At 38.4% G+C, this 25,694-nt stretch overlaps 1 protein-coding gene across 1 annotated transcript in view; it reads right to left on the bottom strand.

The window, feature by feature from the left end:
- Positions 1-3,097: 3,097 nt before the first annotated feature.
- Positions 3,098-25,694, bottom strand: part of LOC136391232 (lipocalin Can f 6.0101-like) — a 34,263-nt gene continuing 11,666 nt past the window's right edge. Inside the window, exon 6 of the mRNA XM_066362766.1 lies at positions 3,098-3,360. Within this exon, the coding sequence (XP_066218863.1) occupies positions 3,098-3,360 (263 nt within the window). The remainder of the gene's footprint in view (positions 3,361-25,694) is intronic.

Genomic DNA, 25,694 nt, shown 5'->3' with positions numbered 1-25,694 from the left:
GTTACAACATCTTACTAAGTTTTTGAAGTGAACCAAGAGACTAGTTGGACTGATCATCACATTATGGGACTAATAGCTGTAACCAACACCATAGCTGCTCTATCTGGAGTTACATGACATCAAAGTGTACAGACTGTAGACTTTGTGCAAAAATGGCATGAAGATTCTGAACAACTGTGGACTTCTCAATAACATATAAATAGTAACATTAATACTAAAGTTAATGATTTAGAACAGACTATGATTATGTTAAGAGATCAAATTGTTAGCCTGCAAAGACAAATTAGGCTAAGATGTAATTAGAATGTAACTACTTTTTGTGTTACCCCTATTTCTTTTTTTTTTTTTTTTTGCATTTTTCTGAAGCTGGAAACAGGGAGAGACAGTCAGACAGACTCCTGCATTCGCCCGACCGGGATCCACCCGGCATGCCCACCATGAGGCGACGCTCTGCCCACCAGTGGGCGATGCTCTGCCCATCCTGGGCATTGCCATGTTGCGACCAGAGCCACTCTAGCACCTGAGGCAGAGGCCACAGAGCCATCCCCAGTGCCCGGGCCATCTTTGCTCCAATGGAGCCTTGGCTGTGGGAGGGGAAGAGAGAGACAGAGAGGAAGGCACGGCAGAGGGGTGAAGTTGCAAATGGGCGCTTCTCCTATGTGCACTGGCCGGGAATCGAACCCGGGTCCTCCACACGCTAGGCCGATGCTCTACCGCTGAGCCAACCGGCCAGGGCTGTGTTACCCCTATTTCTTAAACTCATACTTATTTCCCTTAGGAAAATGTTAAAAAAGCATTTGTTAAATCATGGTAATGTAACTAAAGAAATCATTAAATTACAAAGACATATTCATGAAGCTTTTCAAAGAAAATTAGAAATTCTATCATGTCAACCTATATTGAAGGGATTAATGGATAATTTATCACAATTAAATCCTATTAAATATATTAAAGAATTTTGAGGATCCACCATAGGACTTTTTATAACAGTATTAATTCTATGTTTTCTTTTATATGTAGTGTGTCGACAAATCAAAGCAAAAAAAAAAAAAAAAAGGAATGAACGACAAAAGGCTGTGTTTTCTGTGGTGCTTCATAACATTCAGCATAAACAAAAAGGGGGAAATTTAGTGGAATAACCCATTGCATGGCCTTGGTTGGGAACACAGCCAACAAGAAAAGAATATTTTGCCAAGAAAATTGTTTTGTGACTTGAAGGCGGGTCACTGAAACAATTCTATGTGACTGAAGGCAGTTGCTGGGATTTTCTCAGTAAAACATTCTTATAAGATTTCTGTACCTTCTATGGTTATCCCTTGAGATAAAGAGAGGAATGTTGTAAAAACCATAGAAGAAATAGCAATTAACACCTTTTGATATTATGTTGTTATTAAGCTATCATGCAGGTGTACTCCATGTATCTTTAAATAAAAGTTACGCTTGATGTTATGCCAATTTCTCAGTAAACAAGCTTTTTGAAGTCTTTTGAATAAAAATAGGACACAGCGCGAACTCGGGGCCATTTGCCTGAGTGAGTGGTGGTCCTTTGCTAGTCCTTGATGATTGTGTCTGCTGATCTCTCTCTCTGCGCCCCCGACTCACAACAACAGATTACATGCATTCAGAGAAGTTAAGAGGCAAATACAGCCTGACCTGTGGTGGCACAGTGGATAAAGTGTCAAATTAAATTCTGAAGTTGCTGGTTTGAAACCCTGGGCAGACCTGGTCAAGGCACATATGGGAGTTGATGCTTTCTGCTCCTCCCCCCTTCTGTCTGGCTCTCTCTTCTCTCTAAAGTGAACACATGTCTTAGAGAGGCAAATACATCAGCACTCTAAGTTTCTGAGGGATTTGCACTGCCAGAGAAATTTAGGTCTGGTCTATAGCAAAAGCATGTGATTCATGAATCTTCAGAGTGATTTCTCTCAACCTGCACAAGCTGAGGGTGTGTGTTTATGGGGGATAATGCACAAGGGATATGCTATCAGAAGCAGGGCCAGAGAGGACAGTGGCCATAAGATCATGTTTCTGTTGTAAGGTACCAAAAAGCTGAAAATTAATATTGACATTCTAGGAGAAAAGTTCAGGCATTCCTATCAGGCTTTCCTGTCCCATCCTTCCTTAAGGGAGGGGAAAGAGAAGAATGTAGATGTTTCTGGCTAGCAAGAACAATGGGTCATTTAGTTTTAAATCTAAAGTAAAGGTTAACCAAGAAACTTCTTCTCTTTCAATAGGAGGCAGAATTTACATACCACCTTGCATTGACGGTAGTTACTCCCCCTCCCTGGAATCTTGAGAGTAAAATACCTCTAGGTTAGTGAGGGAAGATGAACCCTGAAAGATTTGTAAACATCTTTGATTGTGTTACCTTAAAAGTCTTAATGTTTCGGCCCTGGCCGGCTGGCTCAGCGGTAGAGCGTCGGCCTGGCGTGTGGGGGACCCGGGTTCGATTCCCAGCCAGAGTACATAGGAGAAGCGCCCATTTGCTTCTCCAGCCCACCCTCCTTCCTCTCTGTCTCTCTCTTCCCCTCCCGCAGCCAAGGCTCCATTGGAGCAAAGATGGCCTGGGCGCTGGGGATGGCTCCTTGGCCTCTGCCCCAGGCACTAGAGTGGCTCTGGTTGCGGCAGAGCGACGCCCCATAGGGGCAGAGCATCGCCCCCTGGTCGGCAGAGCGTCGCCCCTGGTGGGCGTGCCGGGTGGATCCCAGTCGGGCGCATGCGGGAGTCTGTCTGACTGTCTCTCCCCGTTTCCAGCTTCAGAAAAAAAAAAAAAAAAAGTCTTAATGTTTCTGTGTATCCCCTAAACAAATGTCTGCTCATGCAGTGATGTCATGCTCTCCCCCGCTTGTGTGTGATCAAGGGTATATAAGCAGCCCCTGTACTATTTTGGGGGTTCATACACGATTTGGTGTGCCCCGTGTAAGTTATATGCGGCCGGCATATTTCATAAATCTCCTCCTTTAATAAGACTCTTCAAAATTTATCTGGACTGGGTGTCTCTATGTAAACTCAATAAAGTGAGGTACTGTGACTTTCAGAATCTGGGGTGCAGTACTTTATAACATATGGGGGCTCATCGTGGATACTGTGTTTCACATCACCGGATAGAGACACCCTGAATTGGCTTGTCTTTTCTGAAGGCTGCCCGGCCTCCCTTGAATCTCAAGGAGAGGCGTGCCACCTGAGACTTTTCAGGGCTCCGGGTCTTCCTGTGGTGTCCGGGCAGTTCTTCGGTTAGACGCCTCTCGGTTCCCAAATTCGACAATTTGGATAATTTGACAGAGAACTCAAGGAGGTAAAGAAACTCTTTTTGTTTTACTGAATTTTCTGGCTTTCCTCGGAACTCTTGCTTTTGCTTTCCTGTGTTGGACGAGAATGTAGGTAGAGTGGATTTGGGGGCTTTGCTGAATTGTGACTCCAGGGATGTGGAACCTCTGTGGAGTAGGTAGGGCTTTCAAAACTGCTTTGCTGTTTGTAACTAGTCTATAGTCTTTTTGTTTTGGTACTGCCGCAAAACAGATCTGACGTGGTTGTACGTTCGTGCAGGCTCTCCAAGACCGAGACATCAGTGGGGAGTTTCTTGGGTCCTGCCTGGATTTTGCTAGGAGAGGGACTTCTGGTTATTCTCTGGAAGGATGACTGGTGGGATTGGGTCCTGCTTGAGGGTCTTGGGCATATCTGTTTCTCTGTGAAAGGTACTAGTGTAGAGTTCATCCTGCCCAGGACTTTACGAGGTATGTAGATGAGGCTCTCAGTAAAATGCCATTTAGTGTGGACAGTTGTTTTTTTACTTGGGAGGAGATTAATGGGGATTGGATCGGTCCAGGATTAGGCAGTCTTGCATCACACTGAATCAGGGGAGGCTGAGATAACTTGGATTGATTAATCTCACCTCGAACTTCCAGAAACTTTTTGTACTGTCGAGATCGCAGTCTTTGTTTTTAAAGTGTCTGTTTAGAAAACCCTGGTTTAAAGGAAGCTCTAGTGCTGCCTGCATGCACCTGAGAGGCCACGAGGGGGAGCCCATTCTTTGTCAGTGAGGCACAGCACTTTTCATCATCTGGAGGATGTGCTCTCCATTGAGGGGAACTTCTCCCTTGTCTATTAAACTTTGTCTTTGTTTGCCGGAAAAAATTAGGATAAGTAATGCACGCTCATTTAAACTTCCTTTTTATTTTTTTTTATTTTTCTGAAGCTGGAAATGGGGAGGCAGTCAGACAGACTCCCGCATGCGCCCAACCGGGATCCACCTGGCATGCCCACCAAGGGGCAATGCTCTGCCCATCCGGGCATCGCTCTGTCGCAACCAGAGCCACTCTAGCGCCTGGGGCAGAGGCCAAGGAGCCATCCTCAGCGCCCGGGCCATCTTTTGCTCCAATGGAGCCTCGGCTGAAGGAGGGGAAGAGAGATACAGAGATGAAAGAGAGGGGGAAGAGTGGAGAAGCAGATGAGCGCCTCTCCTGTGTGCACTAGCCAGGAATCGAACCCAGAACCTTCCGCACGTCAGGCCAACGTTCTACCACTGAGCCAATCAGCCAGGGCTCATTTAAACTTCTTGATTTGGGTATATACGTCTTTGTTTACTGTCTAAATGTGTCTGTTTGAGTCTTTTGTGTCAAGATTGGAAGCTTCTGACTAAAAATCCATCTTAAGTGGCAAACTATTATTCTCTTTGTTCTCAAATACTAGCTTCGGGGCGCCCTGTTAGGTTTCTCCCCTGAGGAAATTATTTTCTTATTTTGGCTTATTCACCTTGTCTTGTGTAATGATTAATTTCTCTATAGTGAAACACCCTCTTATTCTGGGTGCTAATCACCTGTCTAATCTTTCTTGCTTCATTAGTGCACTAATTCTTAGATTCTCCTGGAACAAGTCTTAGTTTTGTAATAGGTAACATCGGCTAGGCTAGAACTTTTAAACTCCAGTTAGTAAAAGCAGTCTGTAATATAGTAACTAGCTGCAAGCTTGCTCAATACAGAAAGGGCTGGCAAGCAAGCAATTTAAATGAAAGAAAAGCAGAGCCCAGAAATTGGACGTGTTTCTTTAGACTCTAGAGCTGAATGACTCTCAAATAAGCAGTTTGAGTAAAAGAAAAACCGAGCAAGGACTCGGAGTGTGTGGAGAGAGTGGGTGGGGGCGTGGCCGGGGAGAGGCAAATGTACGCATGCCCCCGCCCCTCCCCATCATTCTTCGGTCTCCCACACGGTGGTACACCCGAGGGGAAGGCAAACAGTAAACAGCAAACCAAGTACCAAAAGATAAGCCCCACTAGCTCCATGTGCATGGTTAGGCTAGGATTCAGCCTGCTGTGTGCGGGATGACTGGAAAAGGTAATAAAGTAAGGGTGAGGTAACTAAAAAATTATAGAATGGAAACTAGTTTCAAATGTCCGCCTACTGACCAAAATGGTTTTGCCTGTTTGAAAAATACAGGGTAGGAATAGTATTAAAAATTAGAACTTTGCTTTAGAAAAATTTAAAGGAGAGAAAAAAAAGGATTTAGAAATTAATAAACCATAGTTGTAGACCTTGCTAGTTAATTGGCAGTTTCTTAAATTCAATTGAGCTTCAGAAGGAGTAATAAAAGCATGAGTAATATGATTATAGGGAATAGAATAAAAAAATAAGTTCTCTGTGGGTTGGGGATAGTGGCTTGTTGCCTTTCCTGGTGTAAAAATGAGGGAAAAGGTTCCAAAACTCTCCTGCTGGCAGAGGGTGTTGGGTCCTCTATAAATCTTGGTTACGTAGAAGGCATAGAGTTCATAAGGTAGACCAGCTGCATTAGCCATAATGGTAAAAATTGTAAAAAGAATGTTCAGGGAATTGTGGGGAAAATTGGGAACCTCATATAGGCTAAAGCAAGTCACTATTGGGAAAGTAATTATGTGAAAATTGTATTTAGCTGCTCAAAGCAAGACTGTTAATTTACAGGTGGCAAATTGATTCAATTCCTGTTTCGGAGAAGGTCCATTATCTTGCTAAGGAACTTGGCTACAGGACAAACTGCAGAAAAAAACCAACAAACAGGTAAAAGAGGCAGGCTTCCAGTTCTTGGAGTCTGCTTCCCCCTCAGGCATCTATCCCACCTCTCATGTTTATGTAAGAGTGTAAATTACTGTGGGTCAAAAGAAAGTTAATAAATAAATCTTTGCGAGCTGGGTAGTTTGTACCAAGAATCCTATATTGTGTAAAAAGTATTTTCCATGTTAAAATGTATGTTATTTCAAAGGCCTTTTGTTAATTCTTTTATTAACTGTTTTATAGCCCTGTAATATTAGAATCTTAGTTTATTTATTAGGAGTTGTTAATAATTTCTTTTTATGTAATGTTTAGATTATTATAATTTTGAAACAATATTTTTCAATGCTAAGTAATGACATATCCTGGAATCCTGCAAATCAATTTGTATCATGCTTTTGTTAAAAATTTCTTCTATATGCTAATGGACTGAATTATTCAGCATTGAAGAGACTCTGGAATTCTAAAGGAGGCACCAAAACCCTGTTTATCTTGATTTAATACAACTAATAATGCTGCTTTTGTCTTATTCCAGGAGTTTGTATAAACAAATAAGGACCCTCAAACCCCTCAGAAAGATCATCTGAGCATGGCTTTTAATGTCTATATTGATTAAAGAAGGAGACAAAAAGGCAAATAGAGCCCAAAAGAGATCAGAAAAAATAGCAGCTTTTGGCATATACCCTTAAAGGCTCTAATGCCCCAAAGAGGCTTCATACGATTCCAACAGGGCCCTGCTTCAAGAGTGTAAAGAAAGGTCATTGAACTGAAGCCTCCCAGGCATCTTGGCCCCAACGGGGACATGATTTTGCTGTGGAAAAAAGGGACATGAGAAGGTAAGCTGCCCCCTTGCTTCACAGAGGGAGGGTTCAGTCTTTTCCAGCCCTTTCCAGCTTCCTGTGACCAGACCTTGCCCAGCATGCTGTGACTTGCCACTGAAGGCTAAACAGTGCCCAAGGTGTTGGCCTCATCTCACATCACCATGAAGGACCTTAGGGAATTTCTTCCAAGTAGCAGGTAAACTGATCTCATTTTTTGTATACACAAGGGTTATTTTCTATGCCTTGCCTTAATATTTGAGTTTTATTTATCACTCAAATATCTCTGTTGTGGGTATTGATAGTCTTATTTTTGTTGCTTTATTTAATGTATTGTGTCTCCTTTATTCCTCTTGTATCAATGCCCCATGCCTATTTTAGGCAGGGACCTGCTCCTAATTGGAACTAGAAGCAGTGGTCATTAGGACTTGGATTCTAGGTGTAAAGTATAGAATGTGACCACAACTCCAATGCCTTTGGACATTTCCTGAATATGTGTAACTCCTGCTCTTTGGGACATTTCTCAGACTGAAGTAAAGATTGGGTTACATTTGCAAATAATATAAAGCAGCAATAGTGTCAACATAGACTTAGTAAAATTATGTTAACATGTTAAGAACATTTGTGACTGTAAGAATTTTATTTTGAATCCTGTTATATTGGTTAGAATTTTGTTTTTGTTTAATAATCTAGTAGGCTTTAGTCATTTTATTTTATTAGGACACTTTTTATAATATTTGTTAACATTAGTTATTTAAATTTTATGTTAACTGTATATTTTTCCAGTCTGCCTCAAAATCAGAACATAGTAATTCAAATAAGTAAATGCCACCCAGAACCAGTGGCACCCTTGTTGCCAAAGGTTTATTAGAAACCAATTAGAAAAAGATTTTTCCAACAGCAAAGGATAATTAGAAAAGCCAAACTTAGAATTTATTACAAAAGGCCTAATATCTGAATATTTAGTTTGTGTCCATGTGAATACTTAGCGAAACAAGGAAATTATAGAAAGAAACAGGGAGAAAATGAATTTTCCTATGTAAACATTTAGAAATAGACTTTAATAAAATGATTGACAATTGTTAGGAAATTGCTTTATACAATTCTTTTTAGGTTTAGCCTGCCCATTCTATTATTGGACCTAAGTTTGTGTCTACAGTTTCAAAGTTGGTAGGAAAGGAACCCAATATTAATTAGAAGCTAATTTGAAGTTATATTGTGCCCATAGGCACCAAAAGGTTTAGGGCAAGGAAATTACATGAATCAAATAGTAAAAGAAACATAACCACCCTTTCCCTAACTACTTGCAGGATTTACAGGTTATTCAGCAAACAATTCAAGACTATCCAAGAGGTGCTTCCAGCATTATCAGATCAACTACATCACCCAAGGACTGACTGTCATGTGGGCGGGTCCACACATCATGATCCTGACCACTCCCACTGGTGCTAAGAGAGAAAAACGACATGCCTTACTCCGACCACAAACAAGAAGCTGGTTAGACTATATTTGGTGAATGTATAAAGAAACTAACAACTCTTTTTAATCAGAGTTTGGCAAAAGGGAAACTAGGGTAAAAATAAAGTCAACTTAATTGCCAATAAAGGTTAAATTTTTAAAATTAAGAGTTCTGGCTAAAAGTAAATTATTATAAGGCCAATTAGTTTTATATAAGTTTCAAAATGTTTGTATAATTTATAGGAAATTAATCAATAATAATTGTTTCTTTAGTTAACTCTATTGCTATTAATGTTGTCTGTTAAATATCGGTTACATGTTATAAGTTAATATCCCTAAACAACAGCCTCATGCTTCTCAGTAAATTAAGTCAAGGATTTGATTTATGAAATAATACCAGTGAGGATTGTTGTAAGGTACCAAAAAGATGAAAATTAATACTGACATTCTGGTAGAAAAGTTCAGGCATTCCTATCAGGCTTTCCAGTTCCATACTTCCTTTGGGGGGAAAGAGAGAAGAATATAGAGGTTTCTGGCTTGCAAGAACAATGGGTCAGAGGGACCTGAAGATGGTAGTGGAGTAAGCAGATGCACAGACGTCCAGCTCTCACAACCAAACTGGAATACAAATAAATTCAGAAAAAATCAGCGTGAAAAACCAATTATGGACTACAAGAACAGCTCTCAAAAAACAAGGAAAAAAAGAAGAAGCCACAAGAAACCTGGTAAGGAGTGCCTGAATCTCCCCTGTTTACAGAAACAAAGGGGGGGGGGTTAGGCTGAGGTCCCAGAGGGGATTTTACTCTAGGGAAAAGAGCAGAAAATACTGCTCACAGCTGCTTGCCTGGGACCAGGGAGTGACATGTGTTGAAAGAACTGGCTTATCTCCCAAGTGGAAAGGAGAAAGAGAGAAACAGACTGTGAGGGGCAAAGGAAGGCAGGAGATGATCTAAAAAGCTAACTCATTTGTGCTGGAGATGGCCATAGCTGGAGGAGGGATTGATCCTTCCACAAAACAGAACTGAATTACTTCTGGATCACAGATCTCCAGACATCTCTCCAGCTCCAATGAGTGCAACAAGACACAGTTGAATACAAGTGTCAAGAAGGGGCAATAACTCAGGTCTACATGGAGATCTGAGATACACCTCCCCCTTCTGAAGCTGAGAAAAAACTCTGTTTCCAGAGACATTAGTTGATAGAAGAAGCCTTCAGTGTCTCAGGTTACACCCATTACATTCCTGGATACAGTTTCAAGGAAGCCCCTTGCTGAGATAAGTAAACAAGACTAACACCTGTTAAGAAAACAGACAAATCAAGACTTCAAAGCAGCCAAAATCCAAAGGTGGATTACAAATAAAAGCTGATACCAACCAAAAAAGACCTAAAAATAACACAATTGAAAACTGGAGGCAGAAAACACCAAGCCTAGACTCAACCAACTCTACAAACAAAAAACCCAAACACAGATAATGGGAAGACAAAGAAGTGCAATCCAAATGATACCACAAGAGAAACCTTCAGGAGAGAAAAAAAGATGGCAGCGGAGTAGGCAGATGCACAGATGCCCAGCTCTCACCACCAAACTGGAATACAAATCAATTTAGGAAAAATCAGCATGAAAAACCAACTCTGAACTGCAAGAACGGCTCTCAAAAACCAAGGAGCAAAGAGGAAATCACAGAAATCCTGGTAGGGAGCCCCTGAACCTCCTCTGCTTGCCGGAACGGAGGGGGGGGGTAGGGCTGAGAGCCCAGAGAGGATCTCGGAGGGAGGGGAGCAGAAACTACTGCTCACAGCCACTTGCCTGGCGACCAGGGAGCGAGGTGCATTGAAAGGACCAGCTTATCTCCCAGGTGGAGAGGAGAGGGAGAGGGACAGACTGTGAGGGGATAAGGAATGCAGGAGAGGAGCTAAAAGGGCTAACTCATCGTGCTGGAGGCAGCCATAGCTGGGGGAGGGACTGAACCTTTCACAAAACAGAGCTGAAGTGCTTCCGGATCAGAGACCTCCGGACATCTCTCCAGCTCCAATCAGCGCTACAAGACACAGCTGAAAACAAGAAGTGGGGAGGAGGGGCAGTAACTCAGGTCTCCATGGAGATCTGAGATACACCTCCACCTACTGAAGCTGAGAAAACACCCTGCCCCCAGAGAGTCTAGCTGGCTAAAGAGGCCTTCAGAGTCTCAGGTTACACCCACCGCATTCCTGGATACAGTTTCAAGGAAGCCCCCTGCTGAGATCAGTAAACAAGACTATCACCTGTTAAGAAAACAAACAAATCAAGACTTCAAAGCTGCCCAAATCCGAAAGTAGATTACAGATAACAGCTGATACCAACCCAAGAAGACCTAGAAATAACACAACTGAAAACTGGAGGCAGACAACACCAAGCCTAGACTCAACCAACTCTACAAATAAAACAAATAAAAAAAAAGAGGATGAGAAGACAAAGGAGTGCAATCCAAATGAAACCACAAGAGACACCTTCCAGAGATGAAATGAGTGATATGGAAATAATCAAACTTCCAGATGCGGAGTTCAAAATAATGATTGTAAGGATGCTTAGGGATCTTAGAACAACAATGGAGGGGCAGTTTGAAAACCTAAATAAAGAAATAGTAAGTATAAAAAAGAATCAGATGGAGACGACAAATACAATATCAGAAATAAAGACCACAATGGAAGGAATTAAAAACAGGATAGATAGAGCAGAGGATCGAATCAGTGAGTTAGAGGACAACTGGAATGAAGGCATGAAAGCAGAGAAGAAAAGAGAAAAAAGACTCAAAAAGTCAGAGGAAACTCTTAGAGAGCTCTGTGACAACATGAAGAGAAATAACATCCGCATCATAGGGGTTCCTGAAGAAGAAGAAAAAGAACAAGGGATAGAGATTTTGTTCAATCATATCATAGCTGAAAACTTCCCTAAATTAATGCAAGAGAAACTCTCACAAATCCAAGAAGCACAGAGGACTCCATTAAAGAGAAACCCAAAGAAACCTACACCAAGACACATCATAATTAAAATACCAAAGCTAAGTGATAAAGAGAAAATATTAAAAGCTGCAAGAGAAAAAAAAGTTATCACCTACAAAGGAGCCCCCATAAGGATGACATCTGACTTCTCAACAGAAACACTTGAGGCCAGAAGGGAATGGCAAGAAATATTCAAAGTAATGCAAAACAAGAACCTACAACCAAGACTACTTTATCCAGCAAGGTTATCGTTTAAAATCGAAGGAGAAATAAAAAGCTTCCCAGACAAAAAACAACTCAAGGAATTCATTACAACCAAACCAATGCTGCATGAAATATTAAGGGGCCTGGTGTAAACAGATCAAAGTGGGAAAAGAATACAGAAAAAAAAAGAAAAGAAAAAAAAAAAAAAGGAATACACCTTTAAAGAAGAAAATGGCAATAAACAGCTACATATCAATAATAACCTTAAATGTAAATGGATTAAATGATCCAATCAAAAGACATAGGGTAGCTGCGTGGATAAGAAAACAGGACCCATACATATGTTGTCTACAAGAGACACACCTTAGAACAAAAGACACACATAGATTGAAGGTAAAAGGATGGAAGAAAATGTTTCATGCAAACGGAAATGAAAAAAAAAGCTGGGGTAGCAATACTTATATCAGACAAATTGGACTTTAAAACAAAGGATATAGTAAAAGATAAAGAAGGCCACTACATAATGATAAAGGGAGTAATCCAACAGGAAAATATAACTATTATAAATATCTATGCACCTAATATAAGAGCACCTAAATATATAAAGCAGACTTTGATGGATTTAAAGGGCAAGATCAACAGCAATACTATAATAGTAGGGAATTTCAATACCCCACTAACATCATTAGATAGATCCTCAAGAAAGAAAATTAACAAACAAACAGCAGACTTATTGGAAACACTAGATCAACTCGATTTAATAGATATCTTCAGAACCTTTCACCCTAAAGCAGCAGAATATACATTCTTTTCAAGTGCTCATAGTACATTCTCTAGGATAGACCACATGTTAGGGCACAAAAGTGCTCTCAACAAATTTAAGAAGACTGAAATCGTATTAAGCACTTTCTCCGATCACAATGGCATGAAACTAGAAATGAATCACAACAGAAAAGCTCAAAAATTCTCAAACACATGGAAACTAAATAGCAGGTTGTTAAATAATAAAGGGATTAAGAATGAGATCAAGGAAGAAATAAAAAAATTCCTAGAAACGAATGACAATGAGCATACAACAATTCAAAATTTATGGGACACAGCGAAAGCAGTGCTGATAGGGAAGTTCATAGCACTACAGGCACACTTTCAGAAGCTAGAAAAAGCTCAAATAAACAACTTAACCCTGCATCTAAAAGAATTAGAAAAAAACCAGCAAGTAAAGCCCAAATGTAGTAGAAGGAAGGAAATAATAAAGATCAGAGCAGAAATAAATGACATACAGGCTAAAGAAACAATACAGAAGATCAATGAAACTAGGAGCTGGTTCTTTGAAAAGGGAAACAAGATTGATGAACCTTTAACTAGACTCACCAAGAAAAAGAGAGAGAGAGGACTCAAATAAATAAAATTAGAAATGAGAGAGGAGAAATAACTGACATAACAGAAATACAAAATATTATAAGAAAATAGTATGAAGAACTGTACGCCAAAAAACTAGACAACCTAGATGAAATGGACAAATTCCTTGAAACATACAATCTTCCAAAAATCAATCTGGAAGAATCAGAAAACCTAAACAGACCGATTACAACAAAGGAGATCGAAACAGTTATCAAAAAACTCCCAACAAAGAAAAGTCCAGGCCCCAATGGCTTCACAACAGAATTCTACCAAATATTCAAAGAAGAACTAACTCCTATCCTTCTCAAACTATTTCAAAAAATTCAAGAGGAAGGAAGACTTCCAAACTCCTTTTATGAGGCGAGCATAATTCTGATTCCAAAACCAGGCAAAGACAACACAAAGAAAGAAAATTATAGGCCAATATCTCTGATGAATATAGATGCTAAAATCTTCAACAAAATATTAGCAAACCGGATCCAGCAATATATGGAAAAAAATCATACACCATGATCAAGTGGGATTTATTCTGGGGAGGCAAGGCTGGTACAATATTTGTAAATCAATCAATGTGATTCATCACATAAACAAAAAGAAGGAGAAAAACCATATGATAATTTCAATAGATGCAGAAAAAGCATTTGATAAAATCCAGCACCCATTCATGATCAAAACTCTCAGCAAAGTGGGAATACAGGGAACATATCTCAACATGATAAAAGCCATCTATGAGAAACCCACAGCCAACATCATACTCAATGGGCAAAAATTAAAAGCAATACCCTTAAGATGAGAAACAAGGCAGGGGTGCCCCCTTTCACCACTCTTATTTAACACGGTCCTGGAAGTCCTAGCCACAGCTATCAGACAAGAAGAAGAAATAAAAGGAATTCAAGTGGGAAAAGAAGAAGTCAAAAAGCTACTGGACCTGATAAATGAATTCAGCAAGGTGGCAGGATATAAAATCAATACTCAGAAATGAGAGGCATTTTTATACACCAACAATGAACAGTCAGAAAGAGAAATTAAGGAAACAATCCCCTTCCCTATTACAACCAGAAAAATAAAGTACCTAGGAATAAACTTAACCAAGGAGACTAAAGACTTGTACTCGGAAAATTACAAAGCATTGATAAAAGAAATCAAGGAAGTTACAAACAAGTGGAAGATTATACCGTGCTCATGGTTAGGAAGAATAAACATCATTAAAATGTCTATATTACCCAAAGCAATCTATAAATTCAATGCAATACCAATTAAAATACCAATGACATACTTCAAAGATATAGAACACATATTCCAAAAATTTATATGGAACCAAAAGAGAACACGAATAGCCTCAGAAATCTTAAAAAAGAAGAATAAAGTGGAAGGTATCACACTTCCTGATATCAAGTTATACTATAAGGCCATTGTACTCAAAACAGCCTGGTACTGGCATAAGAACAGGCATATAGATCAATGGAACAGAACAGAGAACCCAGAAATAAACCCACAGTTCTATGGACAACTGATATTTGACAAAGGAGGCAAGGAAATACAATGGAGTAAAGACAGCCTCTTTAACAAATGGTGTTGGGAAAATTGGACAACTCCCTGCAAAAAAATGAAACTAGATCACCAGCTTACACCACTCACAAAAATAAACTCAAAATGGATAAAAGACTTAAATGTAAGCCGTGAAACCATAAGCATCTTAGAAGAAAACATAGGCAGTAAGCTCTCCAACATCTCTCGGAGCAATATATTTGATGATTTATCTCCATGGGGAAATGAAATAAAAGACAGGATAAACAAATGGGACTATATCAAACTAAAAAGCTTTTGCACAGCTAAAGACAACAAGAACAGAATAAAAAGACAAACTACACAATGGGAGAACATATTTGACAGTAGGTCTGATAAGGGGTTAATAACCAAAATTTATAAAGAACTTGTAAATCTCAACACCAGGAAGACAAACAATCCAATACAAAAATGGGCAAAAGAGATGAATAGACACTTCTCCAAAGAGGATATACAGATGGCCAACAGGCATATGAAAAAATGCTCAACATCACTAATTATTAGAGAAATGCAAATTAAAACCACAATGAGATACTACCTCACACCAGTCAGAATGGCGCTCATCAACAAAACAACACAGAATAAGTGCTGGCGAGGATGTGGAGAAAAGGGAACCCTCCTGCACTGCTGGTGGGAATGCAGACTGGTGCAGCCACTGTGGAAAACAGTATGGAGATTCCTCAAAAAACTGAAAATTGAACTGTCTTTTGACCCAGCTATCCCACTTTTAGGAATATACCCCAAGGACACCATAAAACGGCTCGAAAAAAAGAAATGCACCCCCATGTTTGTGGCAGCATTGTTCACAATAGCGAAGATCTGGAAATAGCCCAAGTGTCCATCAGAGGACGAGTGGATTAAAAAGCTTTGGTACATATATACTATGGAGTACTACTCAGCTGTAAAAAATGATGACATCGGATCCTTTACAATAACATGGGTGGACCTTGATAACATTATACGGAGTGAAATAAGTAAATCAGAAAAAAAACTAAGAACTACATGAACCCATACATAGAAGGGACATAAAAATGAGACTCAGAGACATGAACAAGAATGTGATGGCATAGGGTGAAGAAGGGGGGATGGGGTGAAGAAGGAGAGAGGGGTTGGGGGAGGGGAGGGGCACAAAGAAAACCAGATAGAAGGTGACAGAAGACAATTTAACTTTGGGGGAGGGGTATACAGCACAATCAAATGTCAAAATAATCTAGAGATGTTTTATCTCAACATATGTACCCTGATTTATCAATGTCACTGCATTAAATTTAATAAATAAATTTAAAAAAAAAGAAAAAAAAAAGAGAAACCTTCAGGAGATGAACTGAGTAATATGGAAATAATCAAACTTCCAGCTGCAAAGTTCAAAATAATGATAGTAAGGATGCTTAGGGATCTTAGAACAACAATGAATGGTCATTATGAACACCTAAATAAAGAAATATCAAGTATAAAAAAAGATATTGAAATATTAAAAAAGAGTCAGTCGGATATGACAAATACAATATCAGAAATGAAGACCACAATGGAAGGAATTAAAAACATGATGGATACAGCTGAGGATCGAATCAGCGAGTTGGAAGACAACTTCAGTGAAGGCAAAAAAGCAGAGAAGAAAAAAGAAATGAGACTTTAAAAGTCTGAGGAAACTCTTAGAGAGCTCTGTGACATGACAGAAATAAGATCCGCATCATATGGGTTCTTGAAGAAGAAGAAAAAGAACAGGGATAGAAACTTTGTTCAATCATATTATAGCTGAAAACTTTCCTAAATTAATGCAGGAGAAACTCTCAAAAGTTCAAGAAGCACAGAGAACTTCATTAAAGAGAAACCCAAAGAAACCTCATAATTAAAATACCAAAGCTAAGTGAAAAAGAGAAAATATTAAAAGCTGCAAGAGAAAAAAAATCTATCACCTACAAAGGATCCCCCATAAGAATTACATCTTACTTCTCAACAGAAACACTTGAGGCCAGAAGAGAATGGCAAGAAATATTCAAAGTAATGCAGAACAAGAACCTACAACCAAGACTACTTTATCCAGCAAGGCTATCATTTAAAATTGAAGGCCAAATAAGAAGATTTTCAGACAAAAAACAACTCAAGGAATTCATTACAACCAAACCAATGCTGCTGGAAATGTTAAGAGGCCTGTTGTAAACAGATTGAAGTGGGAAAAGAATATAGCAAAAAAAGAATACAGCTTTAAAGAATAAAATGGCAATAAACAACTACATATCAATAATAACCTTAAATGTAAATGGATTAAATTATCCAATCAAAAGACATAGGGTAGCTGCATGGATAAGAAAACAAGACCCGTACATATTCTATCTACAAGAAACCCACCTTAAAACAAAAGATGCACATAGATTGAAGGTAAAAGGATGGAAAACAACATTTCATGCAAATGGAAATGAAACAAAAGCTGGGTAGCAATACTTATATCAGACAAAATGGACTTTAAAACAAAAGATATTGTAAGAGATAAAGAAGGCCACTACATAATGATAAAGGGAGTAATCCAAAAGGAAGATATAACTATTATAAATATCTATGCATCTAATATAGGAGCACCTAAATATATAAAGCAGACTTTGATGGATTTAAAGGGTGAGATCAACAGCAATACTATAATAGTAGGGGATTTCAATACCCCACTAACATTACTAGATAGATCCTCAAGAAAGAAAATTAACAAAGAAACAGCAGACATAAAGGACACACTAGATCAACTCGATTTAACAGATATCTTCAGAACCTTTCATTCTAAAGCAGCAGAATATACATTGTTTTCAAGTGCTCATGATACATTCTCTAAGATAGACCACGTGTTAGGGCACAAAAGTGATCTCAACAAATTTAAGAAGATTGAAATCATATCAAGCACTTTCTCGGATCACAATGGCATGAAACTAGAAATGAACCACAACAGAAAACTCAAAAATTCTCATACATGGAAACTAAATAGCAGTTTGTTAAATAATGAATGGATTAAGAATGAGATCAAGGAAGAAATAAAAAAAATTAATAGAAACGAATTACAATGAGCATAAAATGACTCATAATTTATGAGACACACTAAAAGCAGTATCAAGAGGGAAGTTCATAGCACTACAGGCACACTTTAAGAAACTAGAAAAAACTAAAATAAACAACTTAACCCTGCATCTGAAAGAACTAGAAAAAGAACAGCAAGTAAAGCCCAAAAGTAGTAGAAGGAAGGAAATAATAAAGATCAGAGCAGAAATAAATAACATAGAGGGTAAAAAAACAATACAGAGGATCAGTGAAACTAGGAGCTGGTTCTTTGAAAAGGTAAACAAGGTTGATGAACTTTTAACTAGACTCACCAAGAAAAAGAGAGAGAGGACTCAAATAAATAAAATTAGAAATGAGAGTGCAGATGTAACAAAAGGCATAACAGAAATACAAAATATTGTAAGACAATACTATGAAAAATTGTATGTCAAAAAACTAGAAAACCTAGATGGAATGGACAAATTCTTTGAAACATACAATCTTCCAAAAATCAATCTGGAAGAATCAGAAAACCTAAACAGACCAATTACACCAAATGAGATCGAAACAGTATTCAAAAAAGTCCCAACAAAAAAAAGTCCTGGGCCAGATTTCTTCACAAGTGAATTCTACCAAATATTCAAAGAAGAACTAACTCCTATCCTTCTCAAGCTATTTCAAAAAATTCAAGAGGAAGGAAGACTTCCAAGCTCCTTTTATGATGCAAACATAATTCAGACTCCAAAACCAGGCAAAGACAACACAGAGAAAAAAAATTATAGGACAATATCTCTGATGAATATAGATGCTAAAATCCTCAACAAAATATTAGCAAACCGGACCCAACAATATATGGAAAAAATCATACACCATGATCAAGTGGGATTTATTCTAGGGAAGGAAGGCTGGTATCATATTTGTAAATCAATCAATGTGATTCATCACATAAAAAAAAGGAAGCAGAAAAACCACATGAGAATTTCAATAGATGCAGAAAAAGCATCTGATAAAATTCAGCACTGGTTCATGATCAAAACTCTCAGCAAAGTGGAAATTCAGGAAATATACCTCAATATGATAAAAGCCATTTATGACAAACACACAGCCAACATCATACTCAATGTGCAAAAATTAAAAAAAATCTTCTTAAGATCAGGAACAAGGCAGGGTGCCCACTTTCACCACTCTTATTCAACATATTCCTGGATGTCCTAACCACAGCAATCAGACAAGAAGAAGAAATAAAAAGCATTCAAGTTGGAAAAGATGAAGGAAAACTATCATTATTTGCAGATGATATGATATTGTATATAGAAAACCTAAAGTCTCAGTCAAAATACTACAGGACCTGATAAATGAATTCCGCAAAGTGGCAGGATATAAAATTAATACTCAGAAATCAGAGGCATTTTTATATGACAACAATGAACAGTCAGAAAGAGAAATTAAGGAAATAATCCCCCTCACTATTACACCAGAAAAATAAAGTACCTAGGAGTAAATTTTACCAAAAAGACTAAAGACTTGTACTCGGAAAATTAAAAGCATTGAGAAAAAAATCAAGGAAGATACAAACAAGTGGAAGCATATATAGTGCTCATGGTTAGGAAGAATAAACATCATTAAAATGTCTATATTACCCAAAGCAATCTATAAATTCAATGCAATACTAATTAAAATACCAATGACATACTTCCAAGATATAGATCACATATTTCAAAAATTTATATGGAACCAAAACAGAACACGAATAGCCTCAGAAATCTTAAAAAAAAAAAATAAAGTGGGAGGTATCACACTTCCTGATATCAAGCTATACTACAAGGCTATTGTACTCAAAACAGCCTGGTACTGGCCTAAGAACAGGCGTATAGATCAATGGAACAGAACGAAGAACCCAGAAATAAACCCACACTTTTATGGACAACTGATATTTGACAAAGGAGGTAAGGAAATACAATGGAGTAAAGACGGCCTCTTTAACAAATGGTGTTGGAAAAATTGGAAAGCTACCTGCTAAAAAATGAAACTAGACCACTAGCTTACACCATTCTCAAAAATAAACTCAAAATGGATAAAAGACTTAAATATAAGCTGTGAAACTGTAAGCATCTTAGAAGAAAACAGGCAGTAAGCTCTCAGACATCTCTCTGAACAATATATTTGATGATTTATCTCCACAGGGAAGTGAAATAAGAGACAGGATAAACAAATGGGACTATATCAAACTAAAAAGCTTTTGCATAGCTAAAGACAATAAGAACAGAATAAAAAGACAAACTACACAATGGGAGAACATATTTGACAATACGTCTGATAAGGGGTTAATAACCAAAATTTATAAAGAACTTGTAAATCTCAACACCAGGAAGACAAACAATCCAATACAAAAATGGGCAAAAGAGATGAATAGACACTTCTCCAAAGAGGATATACAGATGGCCAACAGGCATATGAAAAAATGCTCAACATCACTAATCATTAGAGAAATGCAATTAAAACCACAATGAGATATCACCTCACACCAGTCAGAACAGTGCTCATCAACAAAACAACACAGAATAAGTGCTGGTGATGATGTGGAGAAAAGGGAACCCTCCTGCACTGCTGGTGGGAATGCAGACTGGTGCAGCCACTGTGGAAAATAGTATGGAGATTCCTCAAAAAATTGAAAATCAAAATGCCTTTTGACCCAGCTATCCTACTTTTAGGAATATACCCCAAGAACACCATGGATCTGCTCCAAACTGAGAAATGCATCCCCATGTTTGTGGCAGCATTGTTCACAATAGCGAATAGCGAATATCTGGATACAGCCTAAGTGTCCGTCAGAGGACGAGTGGATTAAAAAGCTTTGTTATATATATACTATGGAATACTAACTAGCCATAATAAATGATGACATTGTATCATTTACAATAACATGGATGGACCTTGATAACTTTATACGGAGTGAAATAAGTAATCAGAAAAAACTAAGATGTATATGAATCCATACATAAATGAGACATAAAAATGAAACTCAGAGGCATGAACAAGAATGTGATGGTAACGGGGGTGGGGGGCTAAGGGGGAGGAGAGATGGGGCGAGAAAGAAGAGAGGTGGTGGGGGAGGGGAGGGGCATAAAGAGAACCAGATATAGGGTGACAGAAGACAATTTGATTTTGGTGAGGTGTATACAGCATAATCAAATGTCAAAATAATCTGGAGATGTTTTCTCTCAACATATGTACCCTGATTTATCAATGTCACTGCATTAAATTTAATTTTAAAAAAAGAACAATGGGTCATTTAGTTTTAAATCTAAAATAAAGGTTAACTGAGAAACTTCTTCTCTTTCAATAGGAGGCAGAATTTACATAGCACCTTGCATTGACTGTAGTTCCTCCCCCTTCCTGTAATCTTCAGAGTAAAATACCTCTAGGCTAGTGAGGGAAGATGAACCCTGAAATATTTATAAACATCTTTGATTGTGTTACCTTAAAAGTCTTAATGTTTCCGTGTATCCCCTAAACAAATGTTGTCAGCCTGTGCAGTGATGTCATGCTTTCTTCTGCCTGTGTGTGATCAAGGGTGTATAAGCAGCCTCTGAACTCTTTTTGGGGCTCGTACATGATTTGGGACTGCCCCGTGTAAGTTATATGTGGCTGGCATATTTAGTAAATTTCCTCCTTTAATAAAACTATTCAAAATTTATCTGGACTGGGTGTCTCTATGTGAACTTGATAAAGTGAGGTACAGTGCCTTTCAGAATCTGGGGTGCAGTACTTTATAACATTTCCACCGCATTCTCTGATACCTCATGTCTTGAAATCCATCTTTGGCCACACTCATGAGGACAAAGCCCTAGGGTGAAAGGAGAAACCAGAGAGAAAGAACCGGGTTCCTGAATGACTGTGGAATAGAGTGCCAGCCAACCTGGAGCACTCTCTCTAGAATTTTCATACGAGAGTATAATTAATTCAATCTTCACTAAACCACACTAGAGTATGGTTGGGTCTCTCTCTCTCTCTCTTCCTCCCTCTGTTTCATGTTACTATAATTTCTTTTTCTACTTAGAGTAGCTAATGAAATATCCAAGTGCAGATATTTATCTTTTCTCAATGAGCTGGTTCTTCCACCTGACTAGAGTAAAGGAAATTCTATTTTTCCCACTGCTCAGGCCAAAATCCTTGGAGGCATCCTGTATCCTTGCCCCTACTGCATGCAAACATTGAAAGAGGCCCTGTATATGTGATAAAGCTTGCTGCATCTCAGAACTTCAGGGGACACATACATGGAGTAAGCTGGATCTTAATCCTAAAAATGTGAATATCGAATGTCTTCAAACAAAGACCGCCAGGTCCATTCCTGTGGTTAAAAAGACTGGGTTAATTATTGTGGTTATGAAGTGTGCACACCACAGAAAACCACGAGTATGTCAGTCAGAGCGTGTTAGGAAGAACCTACTACAGGCCTTGTGGACAATCTAAAAAAGGCCTAGGTTGTATGCTGTTAGTGATCAGGGAAGTCTATTATTGACTGTATCCATAAATCTTCTGTATACAGAGTGGAGATAAGCTGGACTGTAAAGCTGTACTTGATAAAGAAGCAGCAGTCACTCATTGTAGCTGAGGGATAGACATGTTTTTGGATTGTACTATAATCTGGTTTAACGTTCTCGTAGTCACCTTGTCTGATGTTTAATGAGATTGTTTTTGTTCAACAGAAGAACTGCTTACCTGTGCCCTCAGGCCCTCTGGTGATAACATTGAAGCCTAGTCATGGGCATCAGGTTGTTCCAGGAGGGCAGCACTGCATGTATTTTGTTCTCAAATGAGAAGTGCTGCCTCCTTTAAGGCCACAGGCAGTCAGCTTCTCTCTGCGACACAGGAAGAGAAAAGGGCTGTCTGTTTCCAAGTCACTCTGGCTCAGCCCCTGCTTCTCAGAGCTTTGCATCTTCAGTCAGCCTCCCTGCCTGAGCGCTGTGACCCACCCTGCATGAGTGACCCAGATCTGTCCTGAGAACCCAGCAGACAGGACTGCTTTCCTTTTTTATTTTATTTTGAAAATGACTGCTCTGCTCTGTTCCTGATATACTGATGTCTTCACTCCTTGGTTTGTTCTTAACATTTCATGCCTCAGTTGCTGAAAATGTTTGGACTTGAGGGGTAGGTTTCAGAGGGACTTCAAGCTGCTACCCTGAGCCAGGAGCAGCTGAGGATCTGTCTCTGATTCCCCCCTGGCTGTAGTTTCCTACGCTGTAGCACTCATACATTTCCCATGATCTCAGCGGTCCTCTGTGCATTGATTGTTGTTGTTTGAAATGCTTTAAACATTTCCATGGTAATACTAGGTCATGCCTTGTGACCATTAACTGTTTGTTTGTTTGTTTTTTTAGAAAATTAAATTCGATAGGGTGACATTTATTAGTAAGAGTACTTAGATTTCAGGTGACCATTTCTATAGCATTTGAACTGTTGATTATATTGTATACCTATCAGACAAAGTCAAATTATTTTCAGTAAACATATATTTGTCTCTTTATACAATTTCCCCCACCCAGTCTTATATGTCCTCTTCCCTTTGGTAACCACTTCACATTTATCTATGTCCATGAGTCTCAATTTTATATCCCACCAATGTTGAAATCATACAGTTCTTAGCTTTTGTGATTTACTTATTTACTCAGTATAATGTTCTCAAGGTTTATCCATGTTGTATAAATGTCACTATGTCATTGTTTTTTTTGGCTGAGTAATTCTCCATTGTATATATGTACATATCTTCTTAAATCAGTCTTCTATCAAAGGATGCTTTTGTTGTTTCCACGTCTTGGCCACTGTGAATAATGCTGCGATGAATGTGGGGGTGCATATGTCTTTACATCCCAATATTTTCATGTGTTTAGGGTAGATACCTAGTAGAGGGATTGCTGGGTCATATGGCACATCTTTTCTTTGTTTTTGAGTAACCACCATACTTTCATTCATAACAGTGGTACTAATTTGCATTTCCACCAGCAGTGAATGAGGTTCCTTTTTCTCCACAGCCTCTCCAACACTCATTACCTGTTTTGTTAATAAAAGCCAAGCTAACATATATGAGGTGGTATCTCACTGTAGTTTTTCTATCTTATTTTTATTAATTTCAATGTAGTGACATTGATAAATCAGGATACATATGGTCTGAGTAAACATCTCCAGATTTTTTTTGACATTTGATTATGCTGCATATCCCTCACCCAAAGTCAAATTGTCTTCTGTCACCTTCTATCTGGTTTTCTTTGTGCCCCTCCCCTCCCCCCACTCCATCTCTCTCCTTCCTCACCCCCCATTACCATAACATTCTTGTCCATGGCACTGAGACTCATTTTTATGTCCCATCTATGTATGGGTTCATATATTTTTTAGTTTTTCCTGGTTTACTTATTTCATTCCGTATAATGTTATCAAGGTCCATCCATGTTATTGTAAATGATCCGATGTCATCATTTCTTATGGCTGAGTAGTATTCCATAGTATATATGTACCAAAGCTTTTTAATCCGCTATTCCTTTGATGGACACTGGGGCTGTTTCCAGATCTTCGGTATTGTGAACAATGCTTCCAGAAATATGGGGTGCATTTCTCCTTCTGGAACAGTTCTATTGTGTTCTTGGGGTATATTCCTAAAAGTAGGATAGCTGAATCAAAAGACAGTTCGATTTTCAATTTTTTGAGAATCTTCATACTGTTTTCCACAGAGGCTGCACCAGTCTGCATTTCCACCAGCAGTGCAGGAAAGTTCCCTGTTCTCCACATCCTCGCCTGCACTTATTCTGTGTTGTTTTGTTGATGAGCGCCATTCTGACCAGTTTAGGTGATATCTCATTGTGGCTTCAATTTGCATTTCTCTAATGATTAGTGATGTTGAGCATTTTTTCATATGCGTATTGCCCATCTGTATGTCCTCTTTGGAGATGTGTCTATTCATTTCTTTTGCCCATTTTTTTGATTGGATTGTTTGTCTTTCTGGGTTGAGTTTTACAAGTTCTTTATAAATTTTAATTATTAACCCCTTATTATACGTACTGTCAAATATATTCTCTCATTGCATAGTTGGTCTTTTTATTCTGTTTTTATTGTCTTTGGATGTGCAAAAGCTTTTTAGTTTGATATAGTTTCATTTGTTTATCCTGTCTTCTTTCTCACTTACCCATGGAGATAAATCAGCAAATATATTGCTGCGGGAGATGTCGAAGAGCTTATTGCCTATGTTTTCTTCTAAGATGCTTATGATTTCATGGCTTACATTTAAGTCTTTTATCCATTTTGAGTTTATTTTTGTGAATGATGTAGGTTGGTGGACTAGTTTTATTTTTTTGCAGGTAGCTGTCCAATTTTCCCAACACTATTTATTAAAGAGGTTGTCTTTACTCCATTGTATGCCCTTACCTCCTTCGTCAAATATCAGTTGTCCATAGAGCTGTGGGTTTATTTCTGGTTCTTCGTTCTGTTCCATTGACCTATGTGCCTGTTCTTATGCCAGCATCAGGCTGTTTTGAGTACAATGGCCTTGTAGTATAGCTTGATATCAGGAAGTGTGATACCTCCCACTTTATTCTTCTTTTTTAAGATTGCTGAGGCTATTCATGTTTTATTTTGGTTCCATATAAATTTTTGGAATATGTGATCTACATCTTTAAAGTATGTCATTGGTATTTTAATTGGTATTGCATTGAATTTATAAATGGCTTTGGGTAATATAGAAATTTTAATGATGTTTATTCTTCCTAACCATGAGCACAATATATGCTTCCACTTTTTTGTATCTTCCTTAATTTCTTTTATCAATGTATTATAATTTTCCGAGTACAAGTCTTTAGTCTCCTTGGTTAAATGTACTCCTAGGTACTTTATTTTTCTGGTTGTAATAGGGAAGGGGATTGTTTCCTTAATTTCTCTTTCTGACTGTTCATTGTTGGTGTGTAAAAATGCCTCTCATTTCTGAGTATTAATTTTATATCCTGCCACTTTGCTGAATTCATTTATCAGGTCCTGTAGTTTTTTGACTGAGACTTTAGGGTTTTCTATATACAATATCATATCATCTGCAAATAATGATAGCTTTACTTCTTCTTTTCCAACTTGAATGCCTTTTATTTTTCTTCTTGTCTGATTGCTGTGGCTTGGACTTCCAGGACTATGTTGAATAAGAGTGATAAAAGGGGGCACCCCTGCCTTGTTTCTTATCTTAAGGGGACTGCCT

This window comes from Saccopteryx leptura, chromosome 2 (assembly GCF_036850995.1).
Source record: "Saccopteryx leptura isolate mSacLep1 chromosome 2, mSacLep1_pri_phased_curated, whole genome shotgun sequence".
NCBI classification, from domain to species: Eukaryota; Metazoa; Chordata; class Mammalia; order Chiroptera; family Emballonuridae; genus Saccopteryx; species Saccopteryx leptura.
Note: the sequence above shows the minus strand (reverse complement) of the source record. Positions and strands in the feature narration are given on the sequence as shown.